General features: G+C 40.2%; 1 protein-coding gene across 1 annotated transcript; it reads left to right on the top strand.

Moving 5' to 3' along the window:
- Positions 1–2163: 2163 nt before the first annotated feature.
- Positions 2164–18709, top strand: LOC146485934 (uncharacterized). The gene is made up of 2 exons (XM_085102040.1): positions 2164–2364; positions 17214–18709. Exons 1-2 carry the CDS (start codon positions 2256–2258, stop codon positions 18281–18283), a joined length of 1179 nt encoding a protein of 392 aa, XP_084958166.1. The 5' UTR covers positions 2164–2255; the 3' UTR covers positions 18284–18709.
- Positions 18710–19023: the final 314 nt, after the last annotated feature.

Here is a 19023-nt window from a genome sequence, read left to right on the forward strand (position 1 = left end):
ATTGTTAAGGGAATCAGGTCGTCACTCGAAGAGCTCTGTGAAAGCCGCTGCTGTTTTTCTGTTTTTTGCTATTAAGTCAACACATTACTTATTTCATCAAGAAAAAAAAATCTATAAGACAAAAGCTTAAACTACCTTCCTTAAGCCACCTAAGGGAGAAGTTAAAAAACTTGCGCAAACCAGTTAAGCACATGCTGCGGAACAGCCGTGATGAGTTCCTTGGTTCCATGGGGTCCGACCTCAACACAAACCCAAAGCGTTTTTGGTCTATATTGAAGCTGAGTTTCAAATCGCACACAATTCCTTTCGAGTCTAGACGCCAATATCAGCCAGTGCGTCAGCTGACCCAAGTAATCGTACGCCGTAAATCTCTTCAGATGAAAATCCTCCGGAAATATCAGATTTTGCCCATGACAGCCCCTCTCACCCCCCCCCCCCCCTTCATCTGCAAGCATTGCTAGCCTCTCCTGGTGTGTCGGAATTAACGCTTACGGTTACTAGTAGCGAAGTCCAATCCGTGCTCGAAGCCCTTAATGTCACGAAAGCCACAGGGCCTGATAAAATCCCAGCGAAAAATCTTAAGGAAAAAGCCTCTGTAATTGCACCATCTCTTTGTAAGCTGTTTAAAAAGTCATTAAGCACTGGTTCTTTCCCGTAGAGGTAGAAAGAAGCTAACGTTGTTCCTGTTTTTAAAAAGGGTGAGGCCAAGTTCACAGAGAATTACACGCCCATCTCCTTACCGTCACTGGTAACCAAAGTCTTGGAGCGATGTGTATTTAACACTTCAAAAATAGACTGTACCAGGTGGTAAGAGATTGTCGGCATGGATTTATTAGAGGGAAATCATGCACCTCCAATCTTTTGGAAGTTTTGGGCCACGTGGGCTCCCTACTAGACGATGGAAAACAGGTGGACATGATCTATATGGATATGTCTAAGGCCTTCGATAAGGTGAGCCATGGCTGCCTGCTGCAAAAGTTGCACGAGTTCGGATTGGGAGGCAGCCTCTTGTAGTGGTTTAGCTCTTACCTGATGGGTCGCTACCAACGTGTAACAGTGCTGGGTGAAACCTCTGATCCTCTGCCTGTCAGCTCCGGAATACCTCAGGGCTCCATTTTAGGCCTGATGTTTTTTTTCACTGGCTAGGTAAATGTTGCCATGTTTGCCGATGACACAAAAATATATAAACAAGTGAAGTCTCAGGAGGATGCTGCGTATCTACAAGCTGATTTGCTTGCTGGCTAGTTCAGTGGCGGACATCACACTAACAGCTGGCTGGGATTTTCATTTCTTAAAAGTCTTACTCGCTGGCAGTGAAGAACGGACATTTTTCCCCAGGAATGTTAAATAGTAAACAAAATTGATGTAGGGACACTCAGCTAGTGTTTAGTGCAACATACGATTAATTTTCTCCAAAAGGGTCGTTGAGTACTACTGAATGAAGTTTGATCAGCAGAAATACAACCTCCCTCCTTTCCACCCCCTGCAACTTCGCAGTTCACCACCTTTGAATTTGCTCGAACAAAACCACCAGCTTCCTACCTGTTTTCAAGTCTTCTTCTGTTTTAAAAGATGTAAGTTCGGGAAATGAACATAAACCTCCACAAACGAAGTTAAAATTGCCGAAAGATGCAGAGATAAATTTAAAACGGTGAGAAACTTTCCGCATATTAATTAAGTTATAATTTTTGCGAACAAACGTGCTATGTAATCTTGCGTAATGTAGTCATTGTATCGGCAAAATTCGTCAATAATATGGATGTATAATTTCAAAAAAAAATCACTGAGTCAAAGTAATAATATAAACTAAATTCGATTTTGAGACGACATTACGACTTTATAATGACGGCTAGTTGGGAGAAAATATATTCCAAAATAACGTCGCCTCAGCGCAATAAGAAGATCCCAGCAGAATCGCGATAACAGCAGTTACCTAAAGAAAGTCACCTGTACGTGTAAGAAGCCATATTTCGCTATCTTCCTATTTTCCAAAAGGTAAACCATGTCATTTGACACAATCTTTCGGTTGCTCACCCAAATGATTACTTATTTTTTTAACCCAAATCTTGGAAGAAATCAAAGCAGTTCTTCCAGTTTATATTTAATTGTTGAAGTTTGTCTTACTCTGTGAACGTCACTTTCACTTATGTTTGCATTCCGTTCCAAAAATTAGTTGGGGGTCATCTCGGGGTCAAGATCAGTTCGGGATCGGGGATCATTTCGTGGCGCATTTACGTACCCGTTCAGTTCGCCGGATGCTATCAGGAAAGTCGAAGGAAACAATGCTTTCTCTTTCTTGTCAAGCGAGCAGTCGATGTCTGGTGGTCTCCTTTACTACGCTACTAGTTTTTGTGCTTGTACAAGGTGAGAGAAGTGACTTTTGTGTTTATATAAGAAGCCATTTCGCAGTAATTTAGAGAGCTCCGTTTCGTTTTGTCAAAAGTGACCGTCTTCGACCCCAAACCAGTCAGTTGGTGGGAAATTTGGCAGTTTTGACTGACTTGATAGAAATGAGTTTTTTTTTTTTTTAATAAACACAATCTGCCAATTTAAACGACTGGTAGCTACTGGTGAAGCCGTCCTTTCAAAGGCCTTTGCCAATCGAGTAGAAAATTAATTAGGCAAATAAGAAAAGTGGACGAGCGGCTTCATCGCTCACTAAATCCATCCCTCGCTACAGAAATTTAATTTTGGAGAAGAAAGATAACGCTAGCAGCTAAAAGTTGAGCTTGCCATATACATAAGTTGCCATTTGAAAACAAACCCGGAGAACATTTACGTTATTGATATCACGTACGTCCAGTGTGGGTCGGGTTTTTTTTTTTTCTTTTTTTCTTCTTCTTCTTCTTCTTCTTTTTTGTTTTTTTTTTTCTGTTTCGTCTCAGCCTGCGAACAGCAGACGATCGTCGCGAGAGAAGCGACGATCGGAAATACGTCTGCTGTTCGCAGGCTAGTTTCGTCTAGAATAAGAGGGATTGTGTTACTCTTCACCCTGAAGTCTGAGAATGACTCATGGCTGATTTATTTTTATTATTATTATTATTTTTTTTTTTTTTTTTGGTGGGGAGGGTGGGTCATTACCAACAACAGTGCGCGAATTGCGCAGAAACGCGGCCTAGAATGAACACTGCTCCTCGCAAAGTCGGTTGGATTGAATCACGCTCAAAGTTACCACATGCAGGGCGTCATCTAACTTGTTACCGAAATATGTCGCTGGGAAAAGACGTGAACGAACAGGGACATTCGGTAATAACTGCATCGGCTTCCGGCAGATACTGCATAACAGATGGCGAACAATTCATCAACCGTGATTGGTGGTTTGGAACTTTTTCTCGGTTTTTCGGCTTCTATAAATTTGTTTCTCGCCTGTTACTTGTGGTGGATTTTTTTGCTGAGGTAAAGTCATCTGCAGATCTTTATTCTTTTAAGCTATAACCTGTTCCAGGTGGTCATAAAGCAGGAACAAAGGAATGTCAATGAACTGAGAATTGTAAGCGCTGTAGATTGCTCAGTCAGCCTTCTTCCGGTTCTCGCCCGAGAAAATAAAGTTCCACTCGCAGTTAAATTTGACTTTACCGTGCGTTATCCTATCAATCAGGAACTCTAGAAGGGGTGTTTTTTTCGCTTAGCGAAAGTTCAACCTGCCTCCATTCCGCTCTCTTCGTAGCTCATTGACGACTTCGCAGTTCACCAGCTTTGAATTTGCCCGAACAAACCCACCAGCTTCCTACCTGTTTTCAATTATGTTGTCTGTTACAAGGCCGGACTGTTTCTTCAACTCAAAGTATTACAAAGCGAAAAGCATTTTCAGTTTAGTGCGAGTTCAGGAAATTGATTATCTTCAGTTGACATCTGAATTACCCCGTCGAAACGAATGTTTATTCAGCCGTGCTCGTTTGGTGTTTTGGAATACATGGAGGAATTGGACTTAAGTTGGAGGATTATGGTAAGCCAAATGTAGCAATATTCAATATCACCATATTCATTTAATTTAACCCTTATATGTATTTAACATTTTTTTTATTTATTCAATTTAACCCTCCAAATTTCATTCAAATTCATTTTACCAAAATAATTCATTCATCTCAATCCAATCATATCCATTCTTCAATTCAATCAGTGCATACCCATTCAATTCAATCCGTTCATATTCATTCAATTCAATCCGTGCATACCATTCAATGTTCGCACTCGTTTGTTCAATCTTGGGGTCAGGGACGAGAAATTAAATCCGTGCAAAACATTTTGCCGTTTGTTAGGGAGTACTGCCCTTCTGTGCCTAACCTAATAAACGTTCTGATGAGTAAGAGAGAAAAGACCCTCCCCTGCTTTCCTGCAGAAAAGGGAGATTTTTGAAAGACATACTCGTAAGAGCAAAGCTTTGAAGGTCACAATTTTCCTATCTCGACCAATAAGAGTCGTGTTTGGCCTGTTGACATTATTTACCAGAATTTGCCCTCAGTAGAGCAAGTTCAAATGGCTTCTTTTTTAGAGTTTTAGACTTCTTGTCTTTCTTATTCTTCGTCGTAGTGGACGCAGTTACAGCTCGTAATCGCTCGTTTCTATTCAGCATCCAGATCCTGTACAGTCCACTGTTCGAACTTGTTTTCATCATGGATCTTGCACGAACTAGGGTTTCGGCGATGGATCCTTTATGTGTACTTCTACCCGAAGCGCTTGAACAAATGTCTGATGCCTCTTTAAGGAGTCCACTTTAATTTTTCCTCGTATATAACTTTAACAAGAAACAGTGCACTATGGCTCCACTATGACCATCTTTTCCAAGATGGCGGCTTCCAATACGCGAGAACTTACGGTACCTCGCGGATTTCATTTCTCGTCCCAGACCCCAAGATTGAATAAATGAATGCGAACATTGACTGTAAATGCACGGATTGAATTGAATGAAAATGAACGAATTGAATTGAATTAAATTGAATGGATATGCACGAAATGAATTGAAGAATGAATATGAACGGATTGAATTGAATGAATACTGTTGATAAAATGAATTAAATGAAATTTGGAGGAATTAAATTGAATAAAAAAAATATTAAATAGATATATAATGGTAATTGAACTGAGTGGAGTGCCATTTGGTCTGAAATCATACGCGTGATTTCAAAATCGAACGAGAGCGCAGCGCGAGAGTAGTATACCTTCATTGGAATTAGCCGGGTTAGTGGATCCCCTTGGATCCCCTTGGATCCCCTTGGATCCCCTTGGATCCCCTTCATTAATATTCCTAAGCATCGAGGCAATGACGTCATCTATTGTTATAACCTAGGGAAAAAATGCCTTCCTGCATACTAATAAGTGTCTTCCTGCATACTAATAAATGTCGAGGTTTACTAATGAGCGTCACTCTAATACAAAGGGAACAATAGACATGCCCAGGCTTGCCCGCTCTATACCCACCCTGATTGGATCTTAAGATTTGTATGGTCAGTTTGAATAAAAGCGCGCTTTCTCTTGGTAGCGTCACTCTTGCAATTGCTTTGCTGGGAAAACTTTTTTTCGATTTTCAAAACGTTAGTACCGTTGAAAATGGCTTTTTTCATCAACGTTGTTGATCTTCAAGCTGCCTTGAGCGCTTGTTTAACTGTCCGCGACTGGGAGGTGTTGTTTGAAGCCCCGTTTGCTGGGAAAATTTATCTCCGATATTTCAGGTTATTCGTGACGATTATCGATCATTACCGTTAAAAAACAAAACACACACACATATATACACAAAGTGGCGCTGAAAACTCTATATTTCAAGTTTGTTTGACTATTACAAGACCGTTTTCTCCTATCTATCTCGAGGAAATGAAAAACTATTAAAGTCACGCACCGTTAATCAGTTAATTATGCGGATCCACGAGCCTTAAGTTGCATACAAATTAGTTCAGTTCTGCTGGAAAAACCCAAGGGAGTATCTTGACGCATTAGTATATAATCAATTTTATATAACTTAACAAGGATCAATTAAAACACGCGACTTATAATTGCTAGCAATAGAACCAGACAAGAGATACCGTTTAAAAAACTTTATTAAAAAACAATGAAAAAAAAAAGAGTCAAATACACAGCGATTTTAAGCGGATGAAATTAATTAATCTTCATCTTCTTCACCCATGGAGTACTTGTAAGGATTAAATTTCTTTTGCCGACGTTTCCTCAGCCGTTTGCCATGAGCTTCATGATCATCCAAATAATTTACAAATTGAATCCGACGCCTTTTTCGCTTCGGGGCTTGTTGTGATGGGGTTTCTACTGTGGGAGGAGGGGTCAGGAAAGCAGGGTTTGAGGGTGGTACAGGCGTGAGGCTTTCTTTGTATGGTTTTTGAGAGATAACCGCTTGTGTTAATTCAGGTGTTACGTTAAAAGGGTTGAGGGGAGTGGGGAATGCTGCCGTTGCTGTCGAAGAATCTAGTGCCCTTGATGTTAAGTCTGGAACAGCGCTGATTATTTCTTCCGGTCGTGTTCTTGAATTTAATTGTTCTTTAAAAGCCAGGTATCTGTTTTGCAACTGAAAGTATCGTTTAGCTTTTTCATCTTCCCGGAGATCGTTTCGAGAAAGCATGCCATCCATACTGCCCTTTATTTCTTCCATAGCTGGAAGTACCGGGGGTGTCGCTATGTTTTGCTGCTTCAGATATTTTAAAAGCTCTTGAGGAATGTTTTCTTGAAATATTGCTTGGTTAAAGCCTTCTTCGCTGAGGAGGACGTTTGTTCGCAATCTACAGTTGTCTTGGGTAGTCAGGGTTTTCAGATCAATCAACAGATAACCAAAAGGTCTTTTCACAGCCTCTTCGTACTGATTTAAAAAGAAATCCGTTTGGCCGGGATACATTTGCTTCGCCAGAGTCAAGATTTGTAATTTGTCTCGTGGATTCTTAAATAACACCAAATAATGACTGTTAAGGCTTATGCTGCGGCTACCTTTTCCCTGATGGAATAGATTCTGCACGATATAAATCACACTGAGATTACGATGATGAGAACCACGAGTAAAGAGGTTCACAATTCGCTTGTCTTTACTGGCGTCAATCATCTGATCATCAAACACGATCAAATTCCGTGTGTTTACATTAAAATAGGAATCCTGCTCCAAAGCCTTAGGAATGCCCTTGACGAATTCAATATGTGGCATGGCGACTAGCATTTCTGTGTACGCAGGCTGCCATTGTGAATAACACCAAACGATCCTCTCCGGGGGAGGGTGAATTGTCTCTGAAGCTTGCTTTTTTAAAAAACAAATATATTTCAGTTATTCTAGCTTTTGTTGTTTGCTCTCTCAAGCTTGTCACCTCCGCCGTTGGGATCAGTCTGCCGTTAATATTTTCTATTTGAGATAATTTGCTGATCCAGGTCTACAAGTGATCCGGCACCACTCATTGGTTTGTCGCTGTGGAATTGCAGATTTTATTGTATTCGTTTTTCCAGACCCCGTCATCCCGGCAATCATGGAAGTAAAAGGATGCTGGAAGCGAAACCGCTGACATTTTTCTGGAGAAAACGGCATAGCTCTGAATGGTGTGAAACTCGGCGACTCATTGTGCTTATTAAACATATGTCTTTGCATGTTATCTTTTCTACTAAAGGATTTTTCGCAGAAAGAACAGAACCAACTCATGTCAACTCAGTGAAGACTTAACGTGAACTGAAAAAAACATCGAATGTGTCACATTTATATAGAATTAACCCCTATTTTTTTCCCTCCTCCTCCCCCTCCTCAATTCTATTGTTTTCCTCCTCCTCTCCCTCCTCCTCCTCAATTCTGTTGTTTTCCCTCCCCCTCCTCCTCCTCCTCCTCCTCCTCCTCTTCCTCCTCCTCCTCTTCCTCCTCCTCCTCCTCCTCCTCCTCCTCTTCCTCCTTCTCCTTCTCCTCAATTCTATTGTTTTTCCTCCTCCTTATTTCTAGTGTTTTCCTTCTCCTCAAGTCTATTGCTTCCCCCACACCCTACACAATAAAAGGGGGGAACTTACTTTCTTAAACTCATTCCATGATCATGTCTCGCGTTGTAAAGAACAACCGAGGTTTCCTTCAGCTCCTTTCTGATTGCCCTTCCAAGCAGCGTCAGTTTCTCTTGAGAACAGCTACTCCACAACAGTTGCATGCGTTATTGCAAGTTATTTATAATGTACTTACAGAAAACATACCAGTGTCTGAAGAAGTTAGGGCCATATTGCGTTCGCATAAGGATGCTCTTCTAAATCTTGCTCAGCGAAATGTTCCTTACAAGACAAAGAAGCGCGTCCTTGTGCAAGAAGGCAGTGGGTTTATACAAGAATTACTGACCCCTGCAATTAGTAGCTTGTGGTATCTTATGTTGTAAAAGAGACCGTGGATTCTGAAATTTGGTCATTTGTGTCTCTCTTTTAACGAGTGCTGATCAATATGAAGAGAAAGATAGATTTGGTTGAAGAAGAACACGAGAGTGAACATGAAGAAAGCGAAAGTTCTGATGATGAAAGCGAGAGTGAAGAACCAAGAATAAAAGATGTCTTGAACAACCTTTCCAACGCCGTTTCCAGAAAGCACGCTTCTGAACTATTGCATAGTATGGCTGCTTCTAAAAATATCTTGTTCTGGACACCTAGTGGACTGTTACTCCGAAACCAGCGCGCAATACCAGTAACAAACATCTCAGAGCTGGTCGAGTATGTGTTACTCCCTCATAACGAAGATGTCGCCAAACCCCGTGCGCTCAATACTTTCCTAGATGGACTGGCAGAGCTCGGAGTGAATAAGCGACTGGTCAAAAATAAAAAACTTCTAAGCGATTTGTTAGAAAAAGAAAGAGGATACCAGGATAAAGAGGACGAATCAGGTAATGAGGCTAATGATGAAAACTTGTCAGACAGCAGTGAAGAGGAGGAAACCAGTTCTGAAAATAGCCAACCTGAAGAGTCTCATAACAGCGGCCTGGAAAATGATTGGGAAGAAGAAGAGGCTGAGAATAGTAGCGACTCAGTTGAAAATTCAACAATAGCTCAGGCAAAAGTTCATGATCCGTGCCGACACTGCAACAGTTCACATGGATATGATACCGTAGTCATGAAATGTCCTAAGTGCTTTTGGGAAGATAACTGTAAAGTTTGCCCTATATGTGATCACAAGATTCCTCTTGAACGAAACTCTCCGTCGATGTTATGATTGTGGAGCGATCACACACAAGGATGAAAGGACATCAAAAATGACATTCTATCCCCCTAGCGATGACGAGGATAAAGATGATTAACGCTGTCATAAGAACTTTGCTTTGTACTTGAATTGTTAAACGATTTAAATAAAGAATTTTCAGTAAATTCTGAGCGTGTTTTATTTTTTCAGTGCGCGCCAAACATAACATGCAAATTAATTTAAGCAGGCAGGAATCTCTTGTCTGGTTCTATTGCTAACAATTATAAGTCACGTGTTTCCATTGATCCTTGTTAAGTTATATAAAATTGATTATATACTAATGCGTCAAGATACTCCCTTGGGTTTTTCCAGCAGAACTGAACTAATTTGTATGCAACTTAAGGCTCGTGGATCCGCATAATTAACTGACTAACGGTGCGTGACTTTAATAGTTTTTTATTTCCTCGAGATAGGTAGGAGAAAACGGTCTTGTAATAGTCAAACAAACTTGAAATATAGAGTTTTCAGCGTCACTTTGTGTATATATGTGTGTGTGTTTTGTTTTTTAACGGTAATGATCGATAATCGTCACGAATAACCTGAAATATCGGAGATAAATTTTCCCAGCAAAGCGATTGCAAGAGTGACGCTACCAAGAAAAAGCGCGCTTTTATTCAAACTGACCATACAAATCTTAAGATCCAATCAGGGTGGGTATAGAGTGGGCAAGCCTGGGCATGTCTATTGTTTCCTTTGTATTAGAGTGACGCTTATTAGTAAACCTCGACACTTCATTAGTATGCAGGAAGGCATTTTTTCCCTAGGTTATAACAATAGATGACGTCATTGCCTCGACGCTTAGGAATATTAATGAACGGGATCCAAGGGGATCCAAGGGGATCCAAGGGGATCCACTAACCCGGCTAATTCCAATGAAGGTATACTACTCGCGAGTTTGATTTGAAATCACAAGTATGATTTCAGACCAAAATTGCACGACACAAAGTTCAATTACCACTTTATTACACCTATTTTGAAATCACAGAGTTTTACTGTCAATATTAATATTCTATTTTTGTTACTTCATTTCCATTTTCATGGGCTAAAGAAAGGATGCGATTTAGAGCAAAAAATGGTGCAATTTGGGAATAAATCGCACTGTTCAGAGCCAATCAGATTGCAAGGATCACCAGTGATTTCAAAATGGGTGTAATAAAAGGTTTAAATTAAATGAATATGGTGATATTGAATATCCAGCTACATTTGGCTAATTGAAAAGTCAAATTACCGAAAATACTAAGAACTCAGTTCCTATGAAGAAAAAATGTAATACAAGAAAGCGGAAAAACATATTTGAGCTTCAGTGAGAAGTGACTATAATAGAGTAAAATGAAGCTAAATATTATCGTACCTTTAAAAAATGAACATTGGAGTTTTAGCATTTCTAGGAATAAGCCAAAATATATGTTTACAGCTGTATTGATTTAAACTCCGCGCATCGCCAGTACATTGTGATGTCTCTCAGTTGACAACATACGCCCCAAAAAACTTTCGTTACATGTCAGATTGTCAGCTTTGAGGTACAGTTGCCTTTTGCATGATTATTTTGCTTTCATATTCTCTGCAGGGAATTTCATGTTTTTTGTTTTCTGTTTTCCAACCCTTTCCATCAGGTCCATCAGTATTGTCTAATGGTCCGCCCCTACCTATCAAAGCAAATTCACAGTTAGGGGTGCTGGAGTATTATAACCGGAGTAAATTTTCCTCCAAAGCCTGGTGCCTCCGGGTAGCCTGTGTGGCCGGCGTAATCGGGGAAGGGGAGAGGGAGCGAGGGAGGGAGGGAAGCGGAAAAAAAATGAGAGAAAATAGTTTCGTTTAAATTAAGTTTACTTACTGTTAGTTTTACTTTGACTGTTTATAAATATGATCCCATCTGGGACTCGGATTTTTTCCGAGTCTTCGTTTCTCCCTAATTCACATTTAATATTCTGTTGTTGTTGTTTCTCCGTTAGTATAAATATGATCAACGTATATTTATTCTTATCATGGATTCGGTGTGAAACAAGCGTTTTATTACCGCGCCAAATCGCCGACTTTTCAATAAAGTATGTTTAAATTAGTTTCCGTAACTAATAATGGCTTGTTTACATTTAGTTTATGCAATATTTTTACTAAAGTTCATTCCTCTACGGGAATTACCTGGAAATAACCTTTTTTCTCGTGTTGTCGATCATTTTCGGTTTGAACCGATTCATGATAGTTAGTAGTTTCTATAAAATTCGACATTGTGCTCATGTTTAATCATTACGGTAGTAACACCTTTAAATTGAGGTGGCTGTAAGAGTAAATAAGTGTTGTTGTGCATATCACGTATTGACTTTGTAAGTACGGCCATCGCTCTGGCAGCACGTACTTCAGTAATTTATGGAAAAGTGCAGTACTTTAAGCCTGCCGCACACTTTAGGAAATACCTGAGCAAACTGCCTCGCGAGGCGATCAGCTCAGCAGTTTCATCACGTTTACCGTTGAGTTTTCGTGCCTTTTTTCCCCTCGCAAGGCTGTGAGGAAAATATCTGTCGTGTTTGAGATTTGAGATTTCGCCTCGTGAGTCGAAATTCTCACGAAGACTCAACCGCACACTTGAGAAAACAGCTCAGCTGATTGCCTTGCGATGGATCTGCGATGTCTCGATGTCTCAGCTCTTTCCTCGAGTGTGCGGCAGGCTTTAAGTTATCTTCGATAAGATTGTAAATTAACTCATAATAGCCCTTGTGGAGAGTTAATAAAGCTACTGTGCTGTTGTTCTCTTTTCCAAATGTAATGTTCACCTTGTTGTTATGTAACACAGAAGTATTTTTGTGCGGTTTATCGACTATGCGCGGGGAAAGCAGTCTTAGGAGGTAGCAAGGGCTATTGGAATCCAAAAAGAAAATTGCTGATAACCAGGCATTTTTTAGAGATAATAAACCAACAATAATTTTGAAAAGCGCCAAAATACAAAACAATGCATGGCTTTCTTTTCCCAAATTGCTTTTAAAATTATCTCCGACCGACATGTCGGTCGGTCGTGTAAGTTGACACGCCGACCGACCGAGCTTATTGTACACATGACCTCTTGTGACACTTGTGATCCTTGCGACCTTGTGCCAATCCCATCGTGGCGCGTTTACCCGTTCAGTTCGCCGGATGCTTCCTGGAAAGTCGAAGAAAACGATGCTTCCTCTTGCTCGTCAAGCAGGCAGTCGATGTCTGATGGTCTCCTTTACTACGCTACTAGTTTTTGTGCTTTTACAAGGTGAGAGAAGCAACATTTGTGTGTGTTTAATTAAGAAGCCGGTACGCGGTAATTTTAAGGCGCCTGCTCCGTTTCTTTTTGTCAAAACTGGACTCTCTTTGAATTATCAAGGATCAGAAAGCGGCGAACCTTGAACCTTGAACCTGGCAAAAAAAGACCTCACTCAATGACCTACAGTTTTCCTTTGTTGGTGTTTCGTTTCACGAGACAGAAGTCAGTGAGTGAGAGGTGACCGGATGTTAAAATATTTGCCAATTCTGGTTGCTAAGGGGTAACCTCACAAGTCTGCTTAGGAGCCATCTTCGTATTTGATTTCGGTAGATTCTCAGGGATTACTCTCTCTTAAGTTATCCCAGCAAATTTCATGTCAAGTTAAGGCTCGGCCTGCAAACAGGCTTTATTTATTTATTTATTTATTTATTTATTTTTTTTTTTTTTTATTTTTTTTTTTTTTTTGGCGTTTTTGAGGTGAGCGGAGGCTAGCGCGAGGCGCGATGGGAGGGGTGCGAAAAAAATACCGTCTGTCCTGCAGGCTAAATTATTAAGGCTAGTATTTACCAGCGGTTGATTCTGTCTGCGCCGCAGGCTAGTAATCCGTAAGTGGCAAATTTTCGCCGATAAAAATGGCTGGCTTTTAGATCGGAGGTCGTACAAACAAAAAGTTTACGCCGTTCGTCGTCCCGTTTTTCAAGGTAACGATTACGATTACAACTAAAGACCGGCAAAGATCATCAAGCAGTGTACGCAGCCAATTCCATATCACAGTAGTATCTTGCTTCCGGTTCGGATGTACAAATGTACGGATTGCCGGACGGTAATGCTCTGGACAGAAGAATTGTCCAGATATCCGCATTTTAAAAAATAAACTTCAAGCGTTCTTCGAAGAATATATAGGAAAATGTTATGAATTGAGACCAAGCACCATAATCCAATACGGAATATTACGTTTACTTTTCCCAAACTATAGGACATGGTTTTACCGAATTTTGAAAAGGTTTGGCACTGTCTATCCGTTCGATTATGGTTCACATTACTGTAAGGTTATGTTTTAGATGTATGGAAAACCTAGGCAATCACGGTATCACGCGACATTTTTCAGTAAAAGCAGATCTCACTCAGTTTAGGAAATATCGCAGCATTTGTAACCGTCAAGTAAATCACATAGGTGTTTAACACCTACTTTCTTTCGAATAAGAAATGAGCTTCAGTTTGTAAAGGTGCGAAAAGTTAAAATGAAGAACTAAAACTAGGACTTTGTCACAAAGAAAAAGGAACAAAGGACCGTTTTCGATAAAACGTACGATCAAGCCAGCATATTCAGACAGTTTCGCTATTCTTCCCCCTACAAAGGATATAGGATTACCTCCGTCAACTTATCTAATCCTTGAGAAGCAAAGCGGAACAAGAGTAAACAGATTGGACATTTCAAATGAAAGGTTTTATAACACACAAACAGCATCCTTGAAGTTCGTTCAGTTGGTTTTTGAAATTGTTGGTCAGCTGTGTTGTCGCATTCTAACGATTTTAACGCGTCGCGATTTTTATGACATTTTCAGAGTTTATAGCCACGAGTGCTGTCGTTTTCTTATGTTTGTTGAGGGCCAACAGGAGCCCACAGAATTCAGCTTTCGCCACATCAGAATTATCATACTTTCCGATCGTTTACACTGTAAGTTTCAAATGAAATTAAGGTTTGTATATTTGTTAAGAAAACTGATTGGGTAATGTTACGCTGTTTCCCGAACATTAAACTGATTTCAGGTTCATCGCGCTCATTACCTAATCGCTTGATTGATACAGCTGAGGACAGCTGAAACTAAGAAGGGAGAAATGTTACGGGACATTTTTCAGTCAAAAGTAGATTTCACTCAGTTTAGGAAATATCACAGCCTTTGTAACCGTCAAGTAAATCACATAGGTATTTAACACCTTCTGTTCTTTCGAATAAGAAATGAGCTTCAGTTTGAACAGGCACGGAGAGTATAAATCTCTTTAGAATTTCCTCCATTTGTTAAGGTTACGTAACAATCTCGGAACAAGGTTGCTTACGCAAGTAAAATTGAGTTGTCAAAATGCTATTGGCTACGGGTCTTATATGACAAATATTCTTCAGTAAAAGCTCTTGAGTTCTCGCTGTAACAGAATGAGTCAAGATCTGCTAGTTCAAGTTCAAGTTTATTCAAAAATGTTAACAAAATTCAAAGACAACACTAACCCGCAAGTAGCTAGAGCTAATCTAGGCGGGAAGTGAGAAGACTAATTTACAAGAATTAATTACAGTTTACAGAAATCTATATACAATTTGTCAGTGAGCCATACAAACATTGAAAAAAAGAAAGAAAAGAAAATAAGTGAACATATGAAGAAAAGAAATAGAAATTGCTATACTCTAAATACTCTCTGCAATAAACTGTACGTTCCTTGAAGAAGATCTGGTCCACTTGATGTAAAAGAGATCTTGGAAGGTACAGGACACCTCTCGCTCAGCCACGGAGCCAAATTCCCCAAAAGCCCCTGTTACACCTAGTATCGCATCATAGTTACGCGGGATGCCTGGGGGAGATCGCGTTGAGGTTTCGGTTCGGTTTCCTGTTCCGTTTACGTATTCTTCGTCCTAATCACAAATTGACATTAATTTAATCATAAACTTCTCCCCTAGAAGAGATATTTTCGTCATGTTGATTGATGTTTTGAGAGGCCATCGCAAATCTAAAGAAATGCTGAATATCCATATTGGCTGACTTGAATTGAGGTCCTGGCATCGCTTTATGCTTGAGTGCTTTTGGGATATATAACATGAACAACATAATTTTTTTTAGGTGCACGTAATTAACTCAGGTTTTCTTTCTGGTTCATCTAGGGTAAAGTCCTAGCATTGCTGTATGCTTGAGTGCTTCTGGAACATTTAGCAAAAGTGCTGAGAGCAGAACCGACCTAAATGCATTTTAGATCGCTTTTTTGTTGTTGTTATTGTTGTTTTAGCTCAGATTCACCAGAGTTTTGCATGTGGCCTTGAATTCCCTCAGGAGCCGGTCTCCAATGTTTTATCCAATGCTTTCAGTGCGCTTCATTTGCAGTAAAAACCTATGACTTTGGGCAAGATTTCCGTTTTATTACAAAACGAAGCACGAGCAGTGGATGAAACATTGGAGCAATGTTTCCTGAAGGAATTCAAGGCCACATGCAAAACCTCCTGTGAAGGCTGAGCCAAAACAACAAAAAGCGATCTTAAAACTCTTTTGGGTCGGTTATGCTTTCAGCCATTGAATTCTTTTTAGGTGCACGTTATTAATCTTATTATCCTGGTTCATCCAGAAAGAAGTCCTAGCGTTACTCTATGCTTGAGTGCTTCTGGGATGTATAACATAAACAAAATATCTTTTTAGGTGCACATAATTAACCTACGCGGATGTTGTATATCCTTTCTGGTTCATCCAGGTTGCTGTATGTTTGAGTGCTTCTGGGACATATAACATAAACAAATATTTTTTTTAGGTGCACATAATTAACCTAGGCGGATGTTGTATATCCTTTCTGGCTTATCCAGGTTGAAGTCCTAGCATCCCTGTATGCTTGAGTGCTCTGGGATATATAACACAAACAATATATTTTTTTTAGGCGCTCATTATAAACCTAGGCGGATGTTGTATATCCTTTCTGGTTCATCCAGGATTGCTGTATGCTTGAGTGCTTCTGGGATAAATAACATAAACAATATAATTCCTTAAATTTACATCTCACGTGAAAGGAAAGCTCTGGTTGGCAAACAAGTGTTTGTACATTATAAGATCACTTAGCAAAGAGGGTTGTATGCAAGCAAAGATAGATCACCTCTTTAAAACTATTGTACTTACAAAGATAAACGGACGCCTACCTACTTACGCTTGAAGTTTGCGTATACATGGCTAAGTATATGGAGCTAGCCAGGAAGATTTAAACGCCATACAATGTTTAAACTTTAAGCTTAATCATCCGACAGGTCAATCTGTTTAAGCTTACACTATGTCTTTAACTTCGTTAAAAGAACACATATTTTTTAAATGTTCTTGTTGGGTATCCCTTCACGTAGGTTTACTCAAGGTTCAGCAAATGGATCATGACTCATGAAGCCCCCTCCCTCCAGTTTCCTTTTCCCAGGTTTCGTCGACTGCACCCTAGCCGTGTTACGTTCGGCATGTTTCCCTCGACCCTCGAACCATTAAACATACACCCCCAATGTACATCGTGTCGTCCATTAGTATTTTTCAACCCCATACACATCGGTTCATAGCCAACCTTTATAGTTGCAAATTTTAGAATGCCTAAAATGTTAAAAAATTAATAATAGACCATGTCAGTTCTGTACGCAAATGATCCAGCTGCAAAAAAAAAAAGCCTGAAAAAATTCAAGCTTGAACAGAATCCGAAACCTTGACCTCTGCGATATTGGTCCACCAGCTGAACTATCAAACCAGCTGGAAGCTGGTCATTTTGTGGATTTCTAATATACCCATGGAAGTGAAGAGAAGGAAGATGCATACGGTAAAGGAATTTCATGTATTTGTTTCCAGACTCCTACCCTCTCTTAACAATCCGTAGTCGCTTGTTTAATTCTTGAAGAACAGTGGCCATTTTACTGTCAGTTTTACGGCTGTAGAAACGTAAAGTTGCCAATTTCAATCTAGCAATATCAAGATCGCTGTACGATTTGCAGGGTGTATTTCACATATATATTATCCACTAACTGTTGAGAGTTATAGGAACACGTAGACTGAAAAATAGCATGTTCTTTTATGTTCTTACAGCTAACTGTTATTTTATTACTTTTAGGCTTCATTGTATTTTACCCTGCCCTGTACAAGATAGCCAGCTCTCCAACAGGCAACGAGACGGAGACAGCCAGCTTTCCAATCCGCAGAGAGATACAAACACCCAACCTTGCATTCCGTAACGAATCGAGCCACGCCTGTCTTCGGAATGAATTCTCCAACGTTGTACTAGTGATAGTGTTCAACTTTCCGCACTACTCCAATATTCCACTCCTCACTGAGCTGTACAAGAATGCATTTCCCACCATAATGTTTTGTGGATCGGAAAAAGCGACTGGAGAACACACAGTAGAGGCTGCTGACATTCAGGATGGAATCTTTGGCTATATATGCGTTTCACGTGCTATCCACAAACATCCGGGATACTCAGGGTATTTGCTAATCAGTGATGACGTAATTTTGAACTACTGGACTTTAGTTGGCTTGAACCGAGATCAGCTATGGGAGGGGCCCCAGGGAGAGTTACAGTTTCAGGAGCTCACTGAAGCCAAAAAGCAGGGAGTATGGTGGTGGTGGGGCTCCCAATGGGGACGAAAAGCGTGCGAAAATTCCTTAAATGAAATCAAGACTTTTACCGAATCGAATTCAGATGAACGGTTGCCAGAAGTGTTTAATAATCACACCGATAATCAAACACATCCACGAAGCATGGTATGGAACATGAAGAAGGCGATAGATATTTTGAGAAAGAACCAAAACGGTACACTGTACTGTATCAACTGGCACGCGGATGCGTTCTACATTCCTGGAAGATTTGCGGATGCATATATAAAACTCTCTGCTATTTTTTACAAGCATAGGACGTTCCTCGAAATTGCTGTACCAATGATTTTTCGGCTGATTGACTTTCAGGAGAATTTTGAGTACTTCGATGGGATATACTTAGCTAGGCGTCCCGAGGAGGGCTCAGAAACAAGGGCAGTGCACTTCTGGGAAGTATATAATAAGACGCTAGCGTTTGTCCATCCTTTCAAACTTAACGCTAAAGCTGATGGTACTATGAATTCGATACTGCTCAGAAAATGGATCATTGAGCACAGCGACAGCCTTAGCAAATGTGAAAAAAAATGAATGTCGTGTTAAAACATTTCTTATCGGTACTACACACTTCTTGTGTAACACCTGCGTATTCGTAGTACCGCTCTGCTGTTAGAATCTCTGAGACTACTATTTGACTTAGCCGCTTCATTTTTGGGTAAGTGAGCGAGCGTTTATTTTTCATATCTAAGTTTCTGTTTTCACCACTGGAAATTATTTCATTGAGCATCGCAGCATGCATCACCCCCTCCCACACCACTTTTAAACCCAGTTTTGGTGTTCCCCTCAGCCCCACCCCCTTAGACACACACCCTGGCCTATAAAATGCTGATTGTGTTAACTTGAGTATCAAGCTTGTCGGGACTTCAGAAGACCTGGTACTATGGTTGCGATTGTGTTCATAAGTCTTTTAATTAAGGTGATTGACTGCACGTCACGTGCTAATTAACAAATCGACGGCAGTTTTCTATGGTCTATACTCTTAAAGACCATAAAATGACGTCCAAAATGTTCAAAACTCAAGTGGAACCACGCTGCAGGCGAGTGGTTTCACTGCCAAGTTTTGGATATTTTATGGCGTCATTTTATGGTCTATGAGAGTATAGACCATAGAAAACTGCCGTCAATTTGTTTTTTACAATAACATGGAAAACGTACGAGCAGAATTAGCGATTTTTTTCCGTTGAGAAAGCGCGCGCGTTACATCTGACGTCATTTTTATTGTCTGCACTCTTATAGACAATAGCTGCGAGCCAATCAGCGCGCGGGAATTT

Source organism: Pavona decussata, unplaced genomic scaffold (assembly GCF_977016875.1).
Source record: "Pavona decussata unplaced genomic scaffold, jaPavDecu1.1 SCAFFOLD_23, whole genome shotgun sequence".
NCBI lineage: Eukaryota > Metazoa > Cnidaria > Anthozoa > Scleractinia > Agariciidae > Pavona > Pavona decussata.